This window comes from Ascaphus truei, chromosome 14 (genome assembly GCF_040206685.1).
Source record: "Ascaphus truei isolate aAscTru1 chromosome 14, aAscTru1.hap1, whole genome shotgun sequence".
In the NCBI taxonomy this organism is placed as follows: Eukaryota; Metazoa; Chordata; class Amphibia; order Anura; family Ascaphidae; genus Ascaphus; species Ascaphus truei.
The window spans coordinates 44271801-44286716 of record NC_134496.1 but is presented as its reverse complement, the minus strand read 5'-3'; the positions used below and the strand labels follow the sequence as shown (position 1 = coordinate 44286716).

General features: G+C 42.8%; 1 protein-coding gene across 9 annotated transcripts in view; it reads left to right on the top strand.

The window, feature by feature from the left end:
- The first annotated feature begins 3559 nt into the window (after positions 1–3559).
- ATP11B (ATPase phospholipid transporting 11B (putative)) overlaps positions 3560–14916 on the top strand; it is a 60403-nt gene continuing 49046 nt past the window's right edge. For 7 of the 9 annotated variants that reach the window (XM_075570704.1, XM_075570708.1, XM_075570702.1 and 4 more), the window contains exon 1: positions 3560–3718. In XM_075570704.1, coding sequence (XP_075426819.1) covers positions 3692–3718 — 27 coding nt within the window. In that variant the 5' untranslated portion in view covers positions 3560–3691. The remainder of the gene's footprint in view (positions 3719–14916) is intronic. The other 2 variants (XM_075570706.1, XM_075570705.1) reach the window with 1 other exon arrangement.

Genomic DNA, 14916 nt, shown 5'->3' with positions numbered 1-14916 from the left:
ATCGTTTTTTGAAGCTGCAGCAGCGTCACTGGGACCTCGGCAGCCAATTAAATCATTCTTGAGAATGATTTCATGACTGCAACTTGGATCCCTAACCTGCCGTCTGTAGCCCCGCCCCCTCCTCAACTCCTGAAACAGTCTGCTGGGGATGAACACATATTGCCCAGCAAACCAGCCGCCCTCGCTCCCGAACTCCCTCCCTCCAACTCCTGCCTCCGGCACCCTGAATGAGGCCTAAGATTCTCTGAGGGGATCAAGTGCTTAATCCTGGCTATGTTATTTAGGTGGAAGAATGAAGATTTGATCACGACTGACACCTGATGTTTAAGGGTTGAGTCTCAGTCAAGGATAACATCAAGATTCCACACACGGACAGAGTTTAGCAACTGGGAACCCCCAAGCTTAAGGCCAGTCAGTGGACTAATCATTGTGAAATATGGAAGTGTGCCTAAAGGGATCACTGAATTAATAATTTATGCCATTTGCGATTTACTGCAACTAAAACTGGCAAAAACAAACAAACAAAATTCCTTTTGCCTTATGAAGGAAAAATTGGGGGTGCCCAAGTTCCTTAGTTAAAATTAAAAGCTGTTCCAGACAAAGGGCTTCTTATTATCTCACTAATAAGTTGCGCTAATAAATATCTATGGCTTTATACTTATTTACTGGTGGTCACTGACTTAATTTATTTGTTAGCCTCACTCTCAAAATAATTTACACTCCAGAAAAAACAGTACATTTAGAAAAGCATTTCCCGTAGGGAATCACAGTCCCCGCTTACCGCTAACTAATATTCTGTGCTCCAGCCCCGCCAGAGAGGGAAGCAAAGTATATTACAACAAAGCTCTTAAATGGAGGTTAATCCCTCGCTAATCATGCATGGTCCGGCTTCTCTCCTTATTGGATAGGGGCCAAATCATTAATGCAATGCCTTTATATATAGACACCTTGGTATAAAATGAACCCCTTTGTTGCCAAAAAGATTTACAAACCTTTGCAGGGGAAAAAAAAAAAATATCTGTATTGTTTGTATATCTATTTATATTGTGCTTCACAGCAGTAATACATGTGACATAATAAAACAACACATACTAACATAACACATCATGGGAATAAGTACTTGAGACATAGAAGTAACTTTAGGAAAAGGGAGAGTCTGCCCCAAAGCTCCAATCCAGGAGGGTACAGAGGCAGACCCTAAGGACACTCCTCCAGCACCATCTCAATGTCTCCACAGTTAATCTGAATTTTCTTATACTACAGTATGTCCTAAATGTGAGTATTGTATAGACTTAAATACAAATTGTATGCTTCTGATCTGCACCATGTTTGCCATATCTTTCTTCCCCTGAGGGAATACACCACTCTAAACAGAAGACGGGGTCCTATCATCTATCAGAGCCTGGAGAAAGGGCTTATTTACACTTACCTTTGGCAAGTAGAAATCTCATACGAGCCAAGTTATGGCTCGCTGAGACAGGCTCGCTAGCAGCTTGTTAGCGTTCGCGCCCCCGCCGCATGCTCCTGCAGGACAGCAATCTGTGCTCAAACGGCAGTAGCCAGATCGCGGCATTTGGGGGCGTGGCTGGGGCGTGTAACGAACGCGTCACGGAGCTGGTTCGCCTTGATTGGCTGAACCAGCTCGCGTCACGCGACTGTAGCCCAAAAGTTCAATTTGGGTTGTGGTGGCAAAATGTCGCAGCGACAACGCTGCACTTTGCCGCCGGTGGAGTAAATTTGCGACGGACAGGCGCACGCACGCTGCATCGCCTGCTGTCTGAGCTCAGCCTTAGGCTGAAGTCCCCGCTGGCGCTGACCACGCTCATGCTTGGAATCACACAATCCCCCCCTCCTGATAGCATGCCGAGCTAGGTAGTAAATATGGAGGCTTTAATCGCCAGCAGGCCGGGAGCCAACAGGAATCCAGCTTGCTATTGGCACATGGCACACGGGATTTTAACCTCCATGGAGCACCGGCACCCCCTTCCTAGGTAAGTATCTCAGGAAGCAGGGGGTCCCCACAGCTGAAATTAACAGTCCAGCTTTAAAGACACCCTACTTCCCACCTAAGGGGTATTTTTTTTCTTAATGGATTGCTGCTTTAATTATAAGTAGCAGGGCTTTAAAATGCTGGTCAGATGGTACTTTACCCTGGACAGGTTATTCAAAATAAAAGAAATCACCACTTTGTTGGTGAAGGTTGTGGTGAAATGGGCACTCTGCTACACGTGGAGGACATGTCCGGAGATTCTACTGGTGTGGAGTAGTCACTCACCTAATTAATAACTGGAGGAGTCAGAGAATACAGCTAGAACTTTGTCTTCTATTGTCAAACCCCAATTCAGAGCTCAACCCTCATACAAAGACCCCAGTTGTTCTAATCCCATGCACAAATAGAAGAGCTAAGGAAAGCTAATGGAATCGGCACAATCTTCTGCTTTTCCCCCTAAATTATAAAGCAAATCTGGGACAACATACATAAGGAAAAATGTGTCAAGTGTATTAATATGCAGTTTGAAAGAAAAAAAGAAACACGTGGGCATCTTGGAGTTTGTTCTCTGCTTATTTACAGAAGACAACCTGATAAAGCTAATATATGTTCCCGATGCCATTTTTATTTCAATTTCCTTGGCCCGTCTTGCTTCTTATATCAGTAGTACTTTACTTACAAGAAACTAGGTAGATTTATAGGTCAATTGTTAAAAAAAATAAAGCATTATATAGAATGCCAACACAACACAACAGCCAGCCCAACACCACAGCCAGCCCATCACCACACCACAGCCAGCCCAACACCACACCACACCACAGCCAGCCCAACACCACACCACACCACAGCCAGCCCAACACCACACCACACCACAGCCAGCCCAACACCACACCACACCACAGCCAGCCCAACACCACACCACAGCCAGCCCAACACCACACCACACCACAGCCAGCCCAACACCACACCACCGCCAGCCCAACACCACACCACACCACAGCCAGCTCAACACCACACCACACCACAGCCAGCCCAACACCAAACCACACCACAGCCAGCCCAACACCACACCACACCACAGCCAGCCCAACACCACACCACACCACAGCCTGCCCAACACCACACCACAGCCTGCCCAACACCACACCACAGCCAGCCCAACACCACACCACACCACAGCACCACACCACAGCCAGCCCAACACCACACCACACCACACCACAGCCAGCACCAACACCACACCACAGCCAGCACCAACACCACACCACAGCACAGCACAGCACAGCCAGCACCAACACCACAGCCAGCACCAACACCACAGCCAGCACCAACACCAACACCACAGCCAGTCCAGATGTAACCCAACCCAAACCCATCCACACGCGCCTTTTACGGAGAACTGCTGGTGACGTCACAGCGCGTACCCGATGTCACAACGGGTGGGCGGGGTTTCCGCTCCCAGCGAGCTGGCCTCCCTTCGCTCCCCTCCCTCGGTGCGCGCTCCTGCGTCTCTGTGAGGGGAGAGTTGCGAACTTGTTCGCGGACACGCGCGGCGGGAGCGGCGGAGGTGGAGAGGGGAGAGAGGGGGGGGGGGTTGTGTCACCGAGCTCAGGACGCCGCTTCCCACCGGAGCTATGCGAGCGCGGGGTTACTGAGAGCCGCTGGCTTCCCGGGAGGACGGCGCAGGGCCGGGCCGGGGGGATGTGGCACTGGATCCGCCAGCAGTTGGTATGTGGCGACTCTGTCCTTTTTTTTTTTACACTGATTATTACTTCCCGCCTCCCCCTCTCTAATTCGGGGCCGTTCCGCAGGAAAGCTCGGGGATGCGGCTCCTGGAGTAGGCCTCAATCTCAGTTTCTGTTTAACTTTTTCTTTTCACGTTAAAGTTAAAATGAATGATGCATAAAGGGATAAGTCACTTAGCAGAGGATGGCAATAGTATGACACATACAGCGAGCATGTCATTTATTGGAAGTATTCTGTAGAAGAAGAACATCGTTTTAATAACTTTGTGTTTCACATTTACTAAAGTGTCAATCATTTGTAACTAAAAACCGCAGTCTGATCTTGAAGCCATGAACAGCATTGGGCCATTCACTTCAAATGTGAAAAAAATAAGTGTCATTGTGTTTTTTAATTTTAAAATTGATCAGAAATTAATGTTGTAAAAAAAAAAAAAAAAGTCAATCGGCAAAAAAAAAATGTTCATATGATAAACTACCATTCCTTTTAACTTTATTAGTCTTTTTTTCCATTATAGGTTAATTTCACATGTATTATAATCAGTATGAATATAGAAAATAACCATATTAGTAAATAACAGCAAATTATATACTGTATGTATATTTAAACAGATCATTATTCTTTATTGGGATAAATTGTGATATAAGTGACATAAACATAATAAAATACCAGATAAGGACAAACCATAAATATACGACATAACTGTGCAGCAAAAGAATAAGCTGTTTAACAAATATTTGTTTTTTTCCTTAAAAATTGTTGATGCGTTTTGCAAATGACGTAGGTGCGTTATTACTGTGTGTCTGAGTACTGTATATTGCAGTGATATGTTTACTCAGGACTGAAAGTCTAGGATTTTAAATACTTACTGGTTGTGATCCAATTTAACTCTTTGAGACCGCGCTAGTGTTTTCAATATTAATTTAAAGTAATATTTGTTTATAAGTAACTGTGGGGGTTGTTCAGTTACTCCTGGCGCTATCGCACAGAAACACCCATTGACTTGTGATCGTACCCATGTGATATATTACCCATATGATAGTTTAAAGAACGCTGCCTAATTTCTAGATTTTCACATGGGACGCTATACTGTACCTATTGCAACTCTGATTCAGCAGACAAAATTTTGTTTGTTATGGTTTGTATGGTTTTGATAGGAAAGTGGTTTTTAAAAAACGACATTTTAAAAATGATTCTTTTTATTTAATGTGCTACTTATGCTTTTTAAAGTGTTCATATGTATGTAATCTTTTATATATGTAAAAAAAAAAGTTATCAAGAAATATGCAACTCAAATATGTAATGGGATTCATTCCAATAATTTTTGTTGGCTTTTTTGTTTAAAAACGAAACCATTCCAGAACTGTCAGTACCCTTTTTTTTGGTGACTATCTGAAATATCAAACTGACCATCAGTCGCAGCAGTGACCGATTTGTGATCGGTACTGGAAGTTAGGATAGAGTGGAATATGTAGATGGATTCACGTCTTTTTATCCATCTGTGCATATGTGGTATTATTGAGGAGGATGTTTGCAACTTTGAGATTGTGGAACCATCTGTCACCTGTCTGTTCTTTTAATTCGTTAATGACCAGAAAATAGGTTTGCAAGAGAGATCTCTGCATTTTATAGATCCTTTTCTGGTGTTGAAGAGGTTGCTTATGTCCAGTAAATGAGTGCTAAGTTTGTTTTTTCCTGGTAACGAGTGAGTTTACCTAGTCATACCATTTAAGGGTCATTTCCTTAATGACCAACTATCTGAACCATATCCTTTATTGTAAATCATATGTGTCAGAGGCAAAATGTTCAGACTTTGTTTCCCTAATAGCCTTTATCTGTTGTCCATTTCCGTATTTAACCCTTGGCTGCCGGAGGGGCTTTCAGCGCTGTTTTGCAATGCAAGCCTTTGGCTACAAGGAGGTTAAAATGGGCCTGTGACACCATGCACTGCTGTCCCCTCTCGTGTACTGAAGGAGAATAAGGTTTGGTCCAGTAACTGAAAATAGTGACGTGGGAAGTAAATTATTCAAGTCATTTTATAAAGGCTAATACTTAAAAACATGTAGTCCTTCAACATTGCATTTCAATGCAGCTTCCATATTTTAAAGCAATGATTTCTTCAGATCATTTCGTAAAGACATTTCCTGTGCTGCTTCTCTCCTTTAAATGTGACACCTCTCAAGGCAATGGACTTTGCACTCTGCTGTAGCAACTTTTCTTCTTTTTTTCTGCTCCTAATAAACTCTTAGGCAAAGACACTAGAAGAAATTACTCATGTGACACCTGACAATGAACATTAGTCCAATCCACCTCTCTGCCATCGTGAAAAGACACATCTCCCCCCCATCTGTTGTTGCTGTTTGCTCTGTCAGTATTCATCACCTCGCGAATAGGGGAAACTGATGGTGCGTTTCAGGAGAGGAAATGAAAACAAAAGCATCGAGACACTAGTGCTTGAAAGATATCACCATTTTCTTCCTCTGGGGACATTCCTATTATATATTCTTAATTGATTACCTTATTTTTCTTGGCATTTTTTTTAGCTTGGTGTTATATAGTACTGTCAGCATGATCAGAGTGTTACAATTAGAAGCACAGGTATTGCTAATCACACAGGTTGTGAACACTGCCCCAGACATAAATGCAGACTGACATTGTAAGAAGTAACAGACAATAGGATTATGTTTACGTGCATATTGTATAGGAGCCAAAAGGAGAGCAAGTGGCCTACAGTAAGCATAGGTCTTTGTAGCTGAGATTGAAAATGCAATTTACCTTAGAAAAAGGCACACCGCCAAACCAGACAGGGTACTTGGCATGAAAACAAACAAGGTGGAAGAAAATTGGACCCAAATGACTCCAGATATAGAATTTATTGTGAAGGGTTAAAGTGAGTGTGTTAGTCCACAGTAGAGTTCAGGGTATTTGGAACAATCATTTTGTTGCGGGTCTATGCTCAAGTAGAAAAATATTTGCACAATTGGAAGTGCACAGTTTTTTACTTAACTTCTTTTTTAATCATACCAGCATTTTTTACACTACAGTGGGTGTTAAGATGTATGTACATAATGAAATACTTGTTTGCCATGCCAAGGTGTTGAATGTAAGATGTTAATGTGGAGTACATGCTGAATTATTTATGTTATTGGTGAAAGCTTTATTATGAAAGATGGTTTATACAATCATGCTCACCATGGGAATTTACTATTTATTATTGGTTTGTGTGGCCTGGTTTTTAAAAGCAAATACCTTACTTGACATCAGGAGTATGACTGTGTCTTGTGTTCATCTTATTTACAGTCTTAACAAACTCAGATGTTTCCCTGTGACAACCAGCTGTTTGTACAGCAGATTAAAGGAGACTATCTGCTTAGTCTGGCCTGAAACACAACTAATGTTTTTATTCATAAGGGAGGGGATGAAGCATGCTTTCTTTCCTGAAGATGACATATAACGTAATGAAAACTGCATTTTGTGTTATTTCCACTTTTTTTTTAGCAAATTAAGATATCCGAAGAGCTTCATACGATTAGTAAATAGCTTGATGGCTTAGGGATGTCCTATTGATCGACCGTCAAAAGTGAACAGTACAATTTGATGTCAAAGGAGTTGATGGAAGTGCCTGCAAAACATAGTGAGAGGGGGAGCTGCTTCAAAATATAGCTGTTCTCTTTGCAGGATGGGACCATGTTCCTTGGAAGTTGGGCAGTCGTTTAACTTTAGGACTAGTTGCCCCGTGAATGTCTTTTGCAGGACGATAAACTGTAAAAAGGCAAAAGAAAGCAGAGTAGAAAAAAACATTTATACAAAACACCACCATGTAGGCATGTTATGGAAGGGGCCTATTTAGCAACATATATTCAACTTTGCTACATTATACAGGCATACCTCACTTTAAGTACACTCACTTTAAGTACACTCGCGAGTAAGTACATATCGCCCAAAAGGCAAACGGCAGCTCACGCATGCGCCTGTCATCACGTCCTGAACAGCAATACCAGCTCCGTACCTGTACCGAAGCTGGGCGCAAGCGGGGAGACTATAGAGCCTGTTACAAATGCGTTATTTACATCAGTTATGCACGTATATAACGATTGCAGTACAGTACATGCATCGATAAGTGAGAAAAGGTAGTGCTTCACTTTAAGTACATTTTCGCTTTACATACATGCTCCGGTCCCATTGTGTACTTTAATGCGGGGTATGCCTGTATTGAATGAAAGCACTCGGACATGTCACACATATCTTGTCTAACATTTGTTTGTCAAATTTTGTCAAACACTATAAAACAATCGAAGAAACCTAAACGCCTAACTATAATAAGAACAAGAACAGATTCGACTGAATGAAATATATATACCCCGTATTTCCTCGATTGTAAGACGCCATCGATTGTGAGACGCACCATCGGTTTGGCCCTTACAATCCAGGAAAATTACGTTTTCACTCTCCGTGTTTCAGGCGATGTCCCATGTCAGCGGTGGATGAAGTGTGCGGCGGCGGCAGGAGAGGTCCCACGTGTGCAGAGGATTGAAGATGGACAGCGGACGGGAATGCGGTGGCGGCAGCAGGACAGGGCCCAAGTCTGCAGGTGAATAAAGATAAGAAGACTGTGGGTGTGCGGCAGCAGGATATCATAATAGCAGGAGAGCTGAGCGGCATAGGGGAACGGCTTGGGAGGTGCACACTGTAACCGAAAGTCAGACTCTGGTCAACTTCCGGTGTTACACTGCGCACCTCCCAAGCTGTTACGCTCCTGCTTAACTCTCCTGCTATTATGATCTCCTGCCACCGCCACCCTACTGTCTTCTTATCTTCATTCACCTGCAGACTTGGGACCTGTCCTGCCACCGCCGCCGCACTCTATCTGCAGACGTGGGACCTCTGCTACCACCCGCTTCATCCACCGCTAACATGGGACCTCTCCTGAAACATGTTAAGTGAAAAGAGGGGGTTTGTACTGTAGACCCTTTTTAATTTTTTTTAATACATCGATTCTAAGACCCACCCCGATTTCAGAGATGTGAAAATCGGAAAAAGGTGCGTCTTAGAATCGAGGAAATAGGATATATATATATATATATATATATATATATATATATATATATATATATATATATATATATATATATATATATATACACACACACACATACACTGCGCCTAAACAGGTGTTAATATAAAATAGATATAATGTTGAGAGAGTTATAGTAACACCAGAATGAAATATAGACAAAGATATGAATATTCACAGGACACAAAAGTGAATGTCCGTTACATAAAAAGTGCATGACATGAAACAAACACACTAACATATAAGACAAGGGAGGGTAGACTAGGGAAAAGGGATGGGGTGAAGAGACACAAAGGAATAATCCCAATAGCAGATATTGCCAAAGAAGAAATAAAATATATGTAGATAAATATAAGTGCTGGACACGCCGACAGCTATCCTCAGGAACAACCTCCTTCCTCGACAACTACAATACAAAAAAATGACAGCGCGGGCCTCCATAACATGATAGTGTAACATCAAGTTTAATAATACAGTACAATAAAATTAGATTACGACCACTCGCAAGAGAAAAATGGATAAAGCGCATATAAACTGTGATAAGGACACTCGGCAGATATCACACCGTTATGTGTTTGGTGTTCCTTTTTAAAAACATTTTTTATACCATTATTTTCTTTACATAATATTTTAAATATTTTATTCTGAGTATGTCATTATCAATTTTTATTACAATCTGATATTTTATTAACATTTTGAGTCTCTCTGCATGTGTTATTGTTGTACATCCCAGCGATTTATTTTTATGTATATTCTTGCATGTTTTCCCAATATCGGACACTTTATTCTATATCAAAGGGTTAAAATTGTATTTCTAATTAATCAATTAGGACAAAGGTATTTAAGCGCTATTCAGCCCCTTAATCAGTATCCCCTGATGAAGTCGCCTGTTACTGCGACGAAACGCGTAAGGTTGCGTTGTGAGACTGTGACATACGATTAGGAGCCAGGCAGAATCATAAGCACGAGTGCGACAGGGCAGTGGAGCTGAAGGAGTTTTCGCGACTCCGCAGCAGGGGGCAAAACCGTGCGGACGCACATTCCCAGACTGTGTTCTGAAGCGGAAGAAACTGTACGGTATACACAGCCACTCATGCTGCTCTGGAGCTCCAGCGTGGGACTTACGGAGATATCTGCTGAGTGTTCTTATCACAGTGTCTATGCGCTTTATCCATTTTTCTCTTGCGCGTGACTGTAATCTAATTTTATTGTATTATTAAAGTTGATGTTACACTATCACGCTATGGGAGCCGCGCTGTCCTTTTTTGTATTATAAATATTTATATATCTACATCTATCTATTGATGGATAGATATCTCTTCGAGGGACAGTAATTTAGTAACATTTAAATTGGATAGAAATGCTGCAGTAATTACAAAATTAGTGACTTGGCCAATTATAACTTTTTAGTTTATTTTACATAAATACTTGAGGAGGATTAAAAAACGGTCAGAAGATTTGACAGTAAAGCAATGTAGTTAAGGAAAGTATGGGCACATTCTTATATATTTATTTGATCAATTATGTACGTTGTGCCTTTAAGGTACGTTTTAAAATGTTTTATGTTTATAACAAAATTCACACATTTTAACCCCTTTGCACCCAGTGGGGCTAGCAATCCATTGCAAACCAGTTTCGCTCCTTGTTGGGTTTCTTATTGAACTGTAAGTCTTCTCTCAGGAACTCCCGAAAATTGCCATACCGCAGAGTTGTTGTACTTAGAACATTAGTGTCCTTGGGATAAATTAAAATCAAAGAAAGATCTCTGTTCATCAGGGTTGAACCTCCTCTCTACGCCAGTGTTGTTCAGCCTACTCTGCTTCACAGAGGTCACTGGAACATCATTGGACATCATGTGACTCATGATGCTGTTAAGCAGTGCCGAATGAGCCCAATGGCAAGATGGTGAATGCCTAAATACAGGGGACAACCCAACATCCGCAATTGTAAAATAAAGGCCGCACGCACACTTGTTTGAAGGTGATATCGACAAATATGTAGCTTTTAATTGGTGTGTTTTTGACCTTTCAGGAACTGCAGAACACGTAAAATATACTTTTCTCCATCTCTGGAATGCTTGATTTATTTAAACATCTAAAAACTGTTAATGTGTTCGTGTATGTATATATGCATGTATGCATGTATGCATGTATGTGATTATACTTTTTATTTTATTTTTTTTACAGCATTGTTATTCTATAGGTCGTTTAACATTGCAGCATTACGTAAAAAATATTGCAAAAAAAATGAAAGCAAGACTTATGGGGCAATGAAAAGCTAAATAGGCATTATTTATTTTATTATTGAACTCCCACTGGGTTGGCAAAAAAAAAATCCAACTACATATAAACTAGGCAAACATGGGCTTGAAATGAATCATATGTTCCCCAGACACTGAAGAGGTTAAGATGTGATAAGTGTTCAGAAAGTATGAATGTTGCTGTTTTTAGTAATACCTGACAGGTCGTGTTTGCCACTGCTGCAGCTATGGGCAGAGCAGCAGCCAATGCTGGAAAAATGGCAAAGCTGAGTAATTAAGTAGAAAACACAAAATGAGTCACTATATCTTACCCACCTCACCTGTCTTGGACTACTTTGCCATTAACGAGTTGGGTCAATGCTTTGGACTTGGTGTACTGCGATCACTGTGCAGGTGGTCAATATACAATTATTTTAGAAATATCAGTTGTACTGTGTAAGCAACGTGTCCTTATTTAGTTTAATATCTGAGATTTTAATGAGTTATCTTAAACTATTGTCTTGTATAAAAGTTGCATGAATTTGGAAGGGGAGAGCAGGATAAGAATGCATTTTAGTCTGACAATGAATATAATGCACTGTATATTCATATAAACTTTTAAACTAAACAAATTCTTTTAAAATAATATAGTTCTTAATATTGCTTTAGCACAGGGGTACGCAAACTGGGGTGTGTGAGATTTTCCAGTGGGCGCGGTGCTTACAGAGGCCCTTGGCTCTTCCACAAAGCATTTAAATTAAATGCTGGGGGACTGCACAAGGCCTCTGTAACTTCTCTTACCTTGGCTTCGGGCGAATCGTCGTCATGGCAACGTGACATCACATGACCGCGCAGCATCATTTGACATATGAGGGGGGAGAGCAGGCAGGGGACGCAGACTGAAATGTTTGCGCACCCCTGCCTTGGCATATACCCTTGCAGTAACTACATAGAAGTGCCTTGCCCAGTGTTTTTCAACAGGTCTTCCTAGATACCCTTGGGTTCCCCGGGCACCCCTAAAGGGTTCCCTGCAGTTTTCAGGTCATCTGAAAATTGTACCAAATACAGAAGAATTTACAATGCATCTGATCTCAGACACGCTATTAGAGAGGTTTGGGGTTCCTTACAATGCATCTGATCTCAGACACGCTATTAGAGAGGGTTGGGGTTCCTTACAATGCATCTAATCTCAGACGCGCTATTAGAGAGGGTTGGGGTTCCTTACAATGCATCTGATCTCAGACGCGCGCTATTAGAGATGGTTGGGGTTCCTTACAATGCATCTGATCTCAGACGCGCTGTTAGAGAGGGTTGGGGTTCCTTACAATGCATCTGATCTCAGATGCGCTACTAGAGAGCTTTGTGGTTCCTTACAATGCATCTGATCTCAGGCGTTTTATCATACAGCTGTTACCTGCCGTTTTATTCCTAGCTCTCGGCAGTATGCAGGTCTCGGTGTTATGGTATTTTCCTTTTGGGGAAAATACTTTCTGTATAGTCTTTCTATGTTTAAGGCTGCAGTCCCAGTGCGTTCTACAGCGCACGCCTTGGCGTGCGCACAATCACGCCTACATGTTAAAAAATGCCCCCGCCAATACATATTAAAAGGGCCACCGCTAATACATATTAAAAAAAAAACTCGCCACCCCAACACCTTCTGCATCTGCCGCTTGAAATATCAAACGAATATAATGGTCTAAGCTGCACACATGCAGTCTAGACCAGGGCTTGTCAACTCCAGTGCTCAACAAGGGCCACCAACAGTTCAGGTTTTCAGCAAAATATCCCGATCGATCACAGGAGAACTGATATATCGGCAACATAGCTCATTACTTATCGTGTAGATTGTGGCAGCTTGAACTGCTGCTTTAAATGTCAGTCATTACTACACTTTAATCCTTGGGATTAAAGGGATAAAAGGGATTGCCCATTTATAGGCCAAAGTGGTCTAGAATTTACATTTCCTTATTTGCATTATGTTATACTTTTCTTACTGTGAGTATAAAAAACTTTTTTTTAAATCGATTACCAAGCATAGTGTTTAACACAATATTTTAATTGAAAATGTAATTGCATCACAATTTACATCCAGTTGGAGAACTGGAAAGTATATATTCTGTATTAATGCCTTGTGAGTGTGTGTTTGTCGGATATCACACACCAAGGGCAAGTTTGAAGTTGCTTTGCAGTGGTGACACCATTTCATGCTCATTTGACACCAGTATTTAAATTTCTGTTCTGGCTTAATTTAGACATGCAAGGGAGCATTATCACCCTTCCGAAATAGGTAATTGCTGAATAGCGGTTTTATCTACTTCAAAGTGTTGACCTTCAAATTGATTTCAAATGCTTAAATGCTTCCACTATGCCAGGGACGGAACCCTCTCCGGCACCAGCGCTGTATGCACTGACACACACAGTCCCTGCAAGCTCAGAACCCAACCCCACAACACCATAATACTGTATATGTGTCAAAAGAAGTGCTACTGGGATTGTGACCTAATGTATATAAAAGACAAGACACCACAGTGCTACATCCAATATGACGAATTATATAGTTTAAATGCTTATCTGTTTTCCTTATAAGGGAGCGTAATTCCGTTTAATTTAACGGAGTGCTCACCACAACAAGGCGTTACTGCGAGGCCGAGGTGGGGATTTGCTATAACACCAACCCACAGCCGCGTGGGCGCGTCTGGAGTGTAGATCGGTCGGGGTAGGAGAGGTCTGGATGGTCAGTAATACTTGCCGAGGTCGGTATTGGAGAGTAGTGGATCGTAGGAAGTACTTAGCTGTGGTCTGGATTGGACAGAGGCGGATCGTCGTGGTACTTTGCCGAGGTCAATATTGGAGAGGAGCGGATCGTCGAGGAGCTAGCCGGGGTCTGGATGGAGAGGTGCGGATGGTTGTACGTAGCCAAGGTCAGGAGAACAGAAGAGCGGAGTCCGGCGGAAAGCTAGAGGTCAGGAGCAAGGATCTGGAAGCACGACAAGACTGGAGGCAAGACAGCAGTGAACACTTCACTAGTAGGAAGGTTTATGCTCAGCCGATGTTCCAGTGAAAAGGCTGAGCATATAAGGCAAACAGGAGCCTATGAGGATAAGGCGAGAGGAGGCGCGTCAGGAACGCCTGCTGCGATTGGTTGACGAGGTGTGGGAGGACTTGCAGGCGGAGGCTGGTGAGGCGGTACCTGCGCGCGTGGCGTTGACGCCCCGCGCGGGCGCAACCCAGAGGCGGGACCAGAGGGCTTGGTATAAACTTCCGCGTGTGATGCGCCGTGCGCACGCCTGTAATCCGGCTGATGGCCCAGGTGACGCGCCGCAGGAGGCGGGGGAAACGGAGCACCCGATCGCGGACCGAGGTAAGGAAGGGGGCGTGCCGAGGGTAGCGGGACTCACGGATCCTTACATTTAGTTCAATTCTTCAACCGAAGCCTTACAAGTTTGCAAACCATGCCATGGTGTCCCCTCCTCGGCAAGTCCTAACACTATCTGCAAACATTCTCTTTACCTCTCTAATGCAGGAAGGAGTCTTCATGAACTGGTCATTCACAGGTGCATCATAAGACCTGATATTTAAAGGGCATGTGACGCTGTGCGTAGTGACGACTGACCTGTCAGTCACCGCCAGCCCGCTGGGTGGGGGTCAGGAGGCAGCAGGCGCACGAGGGCAGCATGCAGAGCTAGTCGTAATGCTCCAGTACTCTGACCGACCTGGTTCTCAATTCCTCCCCCAACCCTCCCTGGCGCTTAACAAAACGCTGGCTCCTAAAAATTCTGTCTAGCTCAAGTATTTTATATCTTTCTCCACCCCTTTGTGTGTTTTAATCAAATTTGTGGTGTCCATGAAGTATTTGGGTTGCCTGGCATT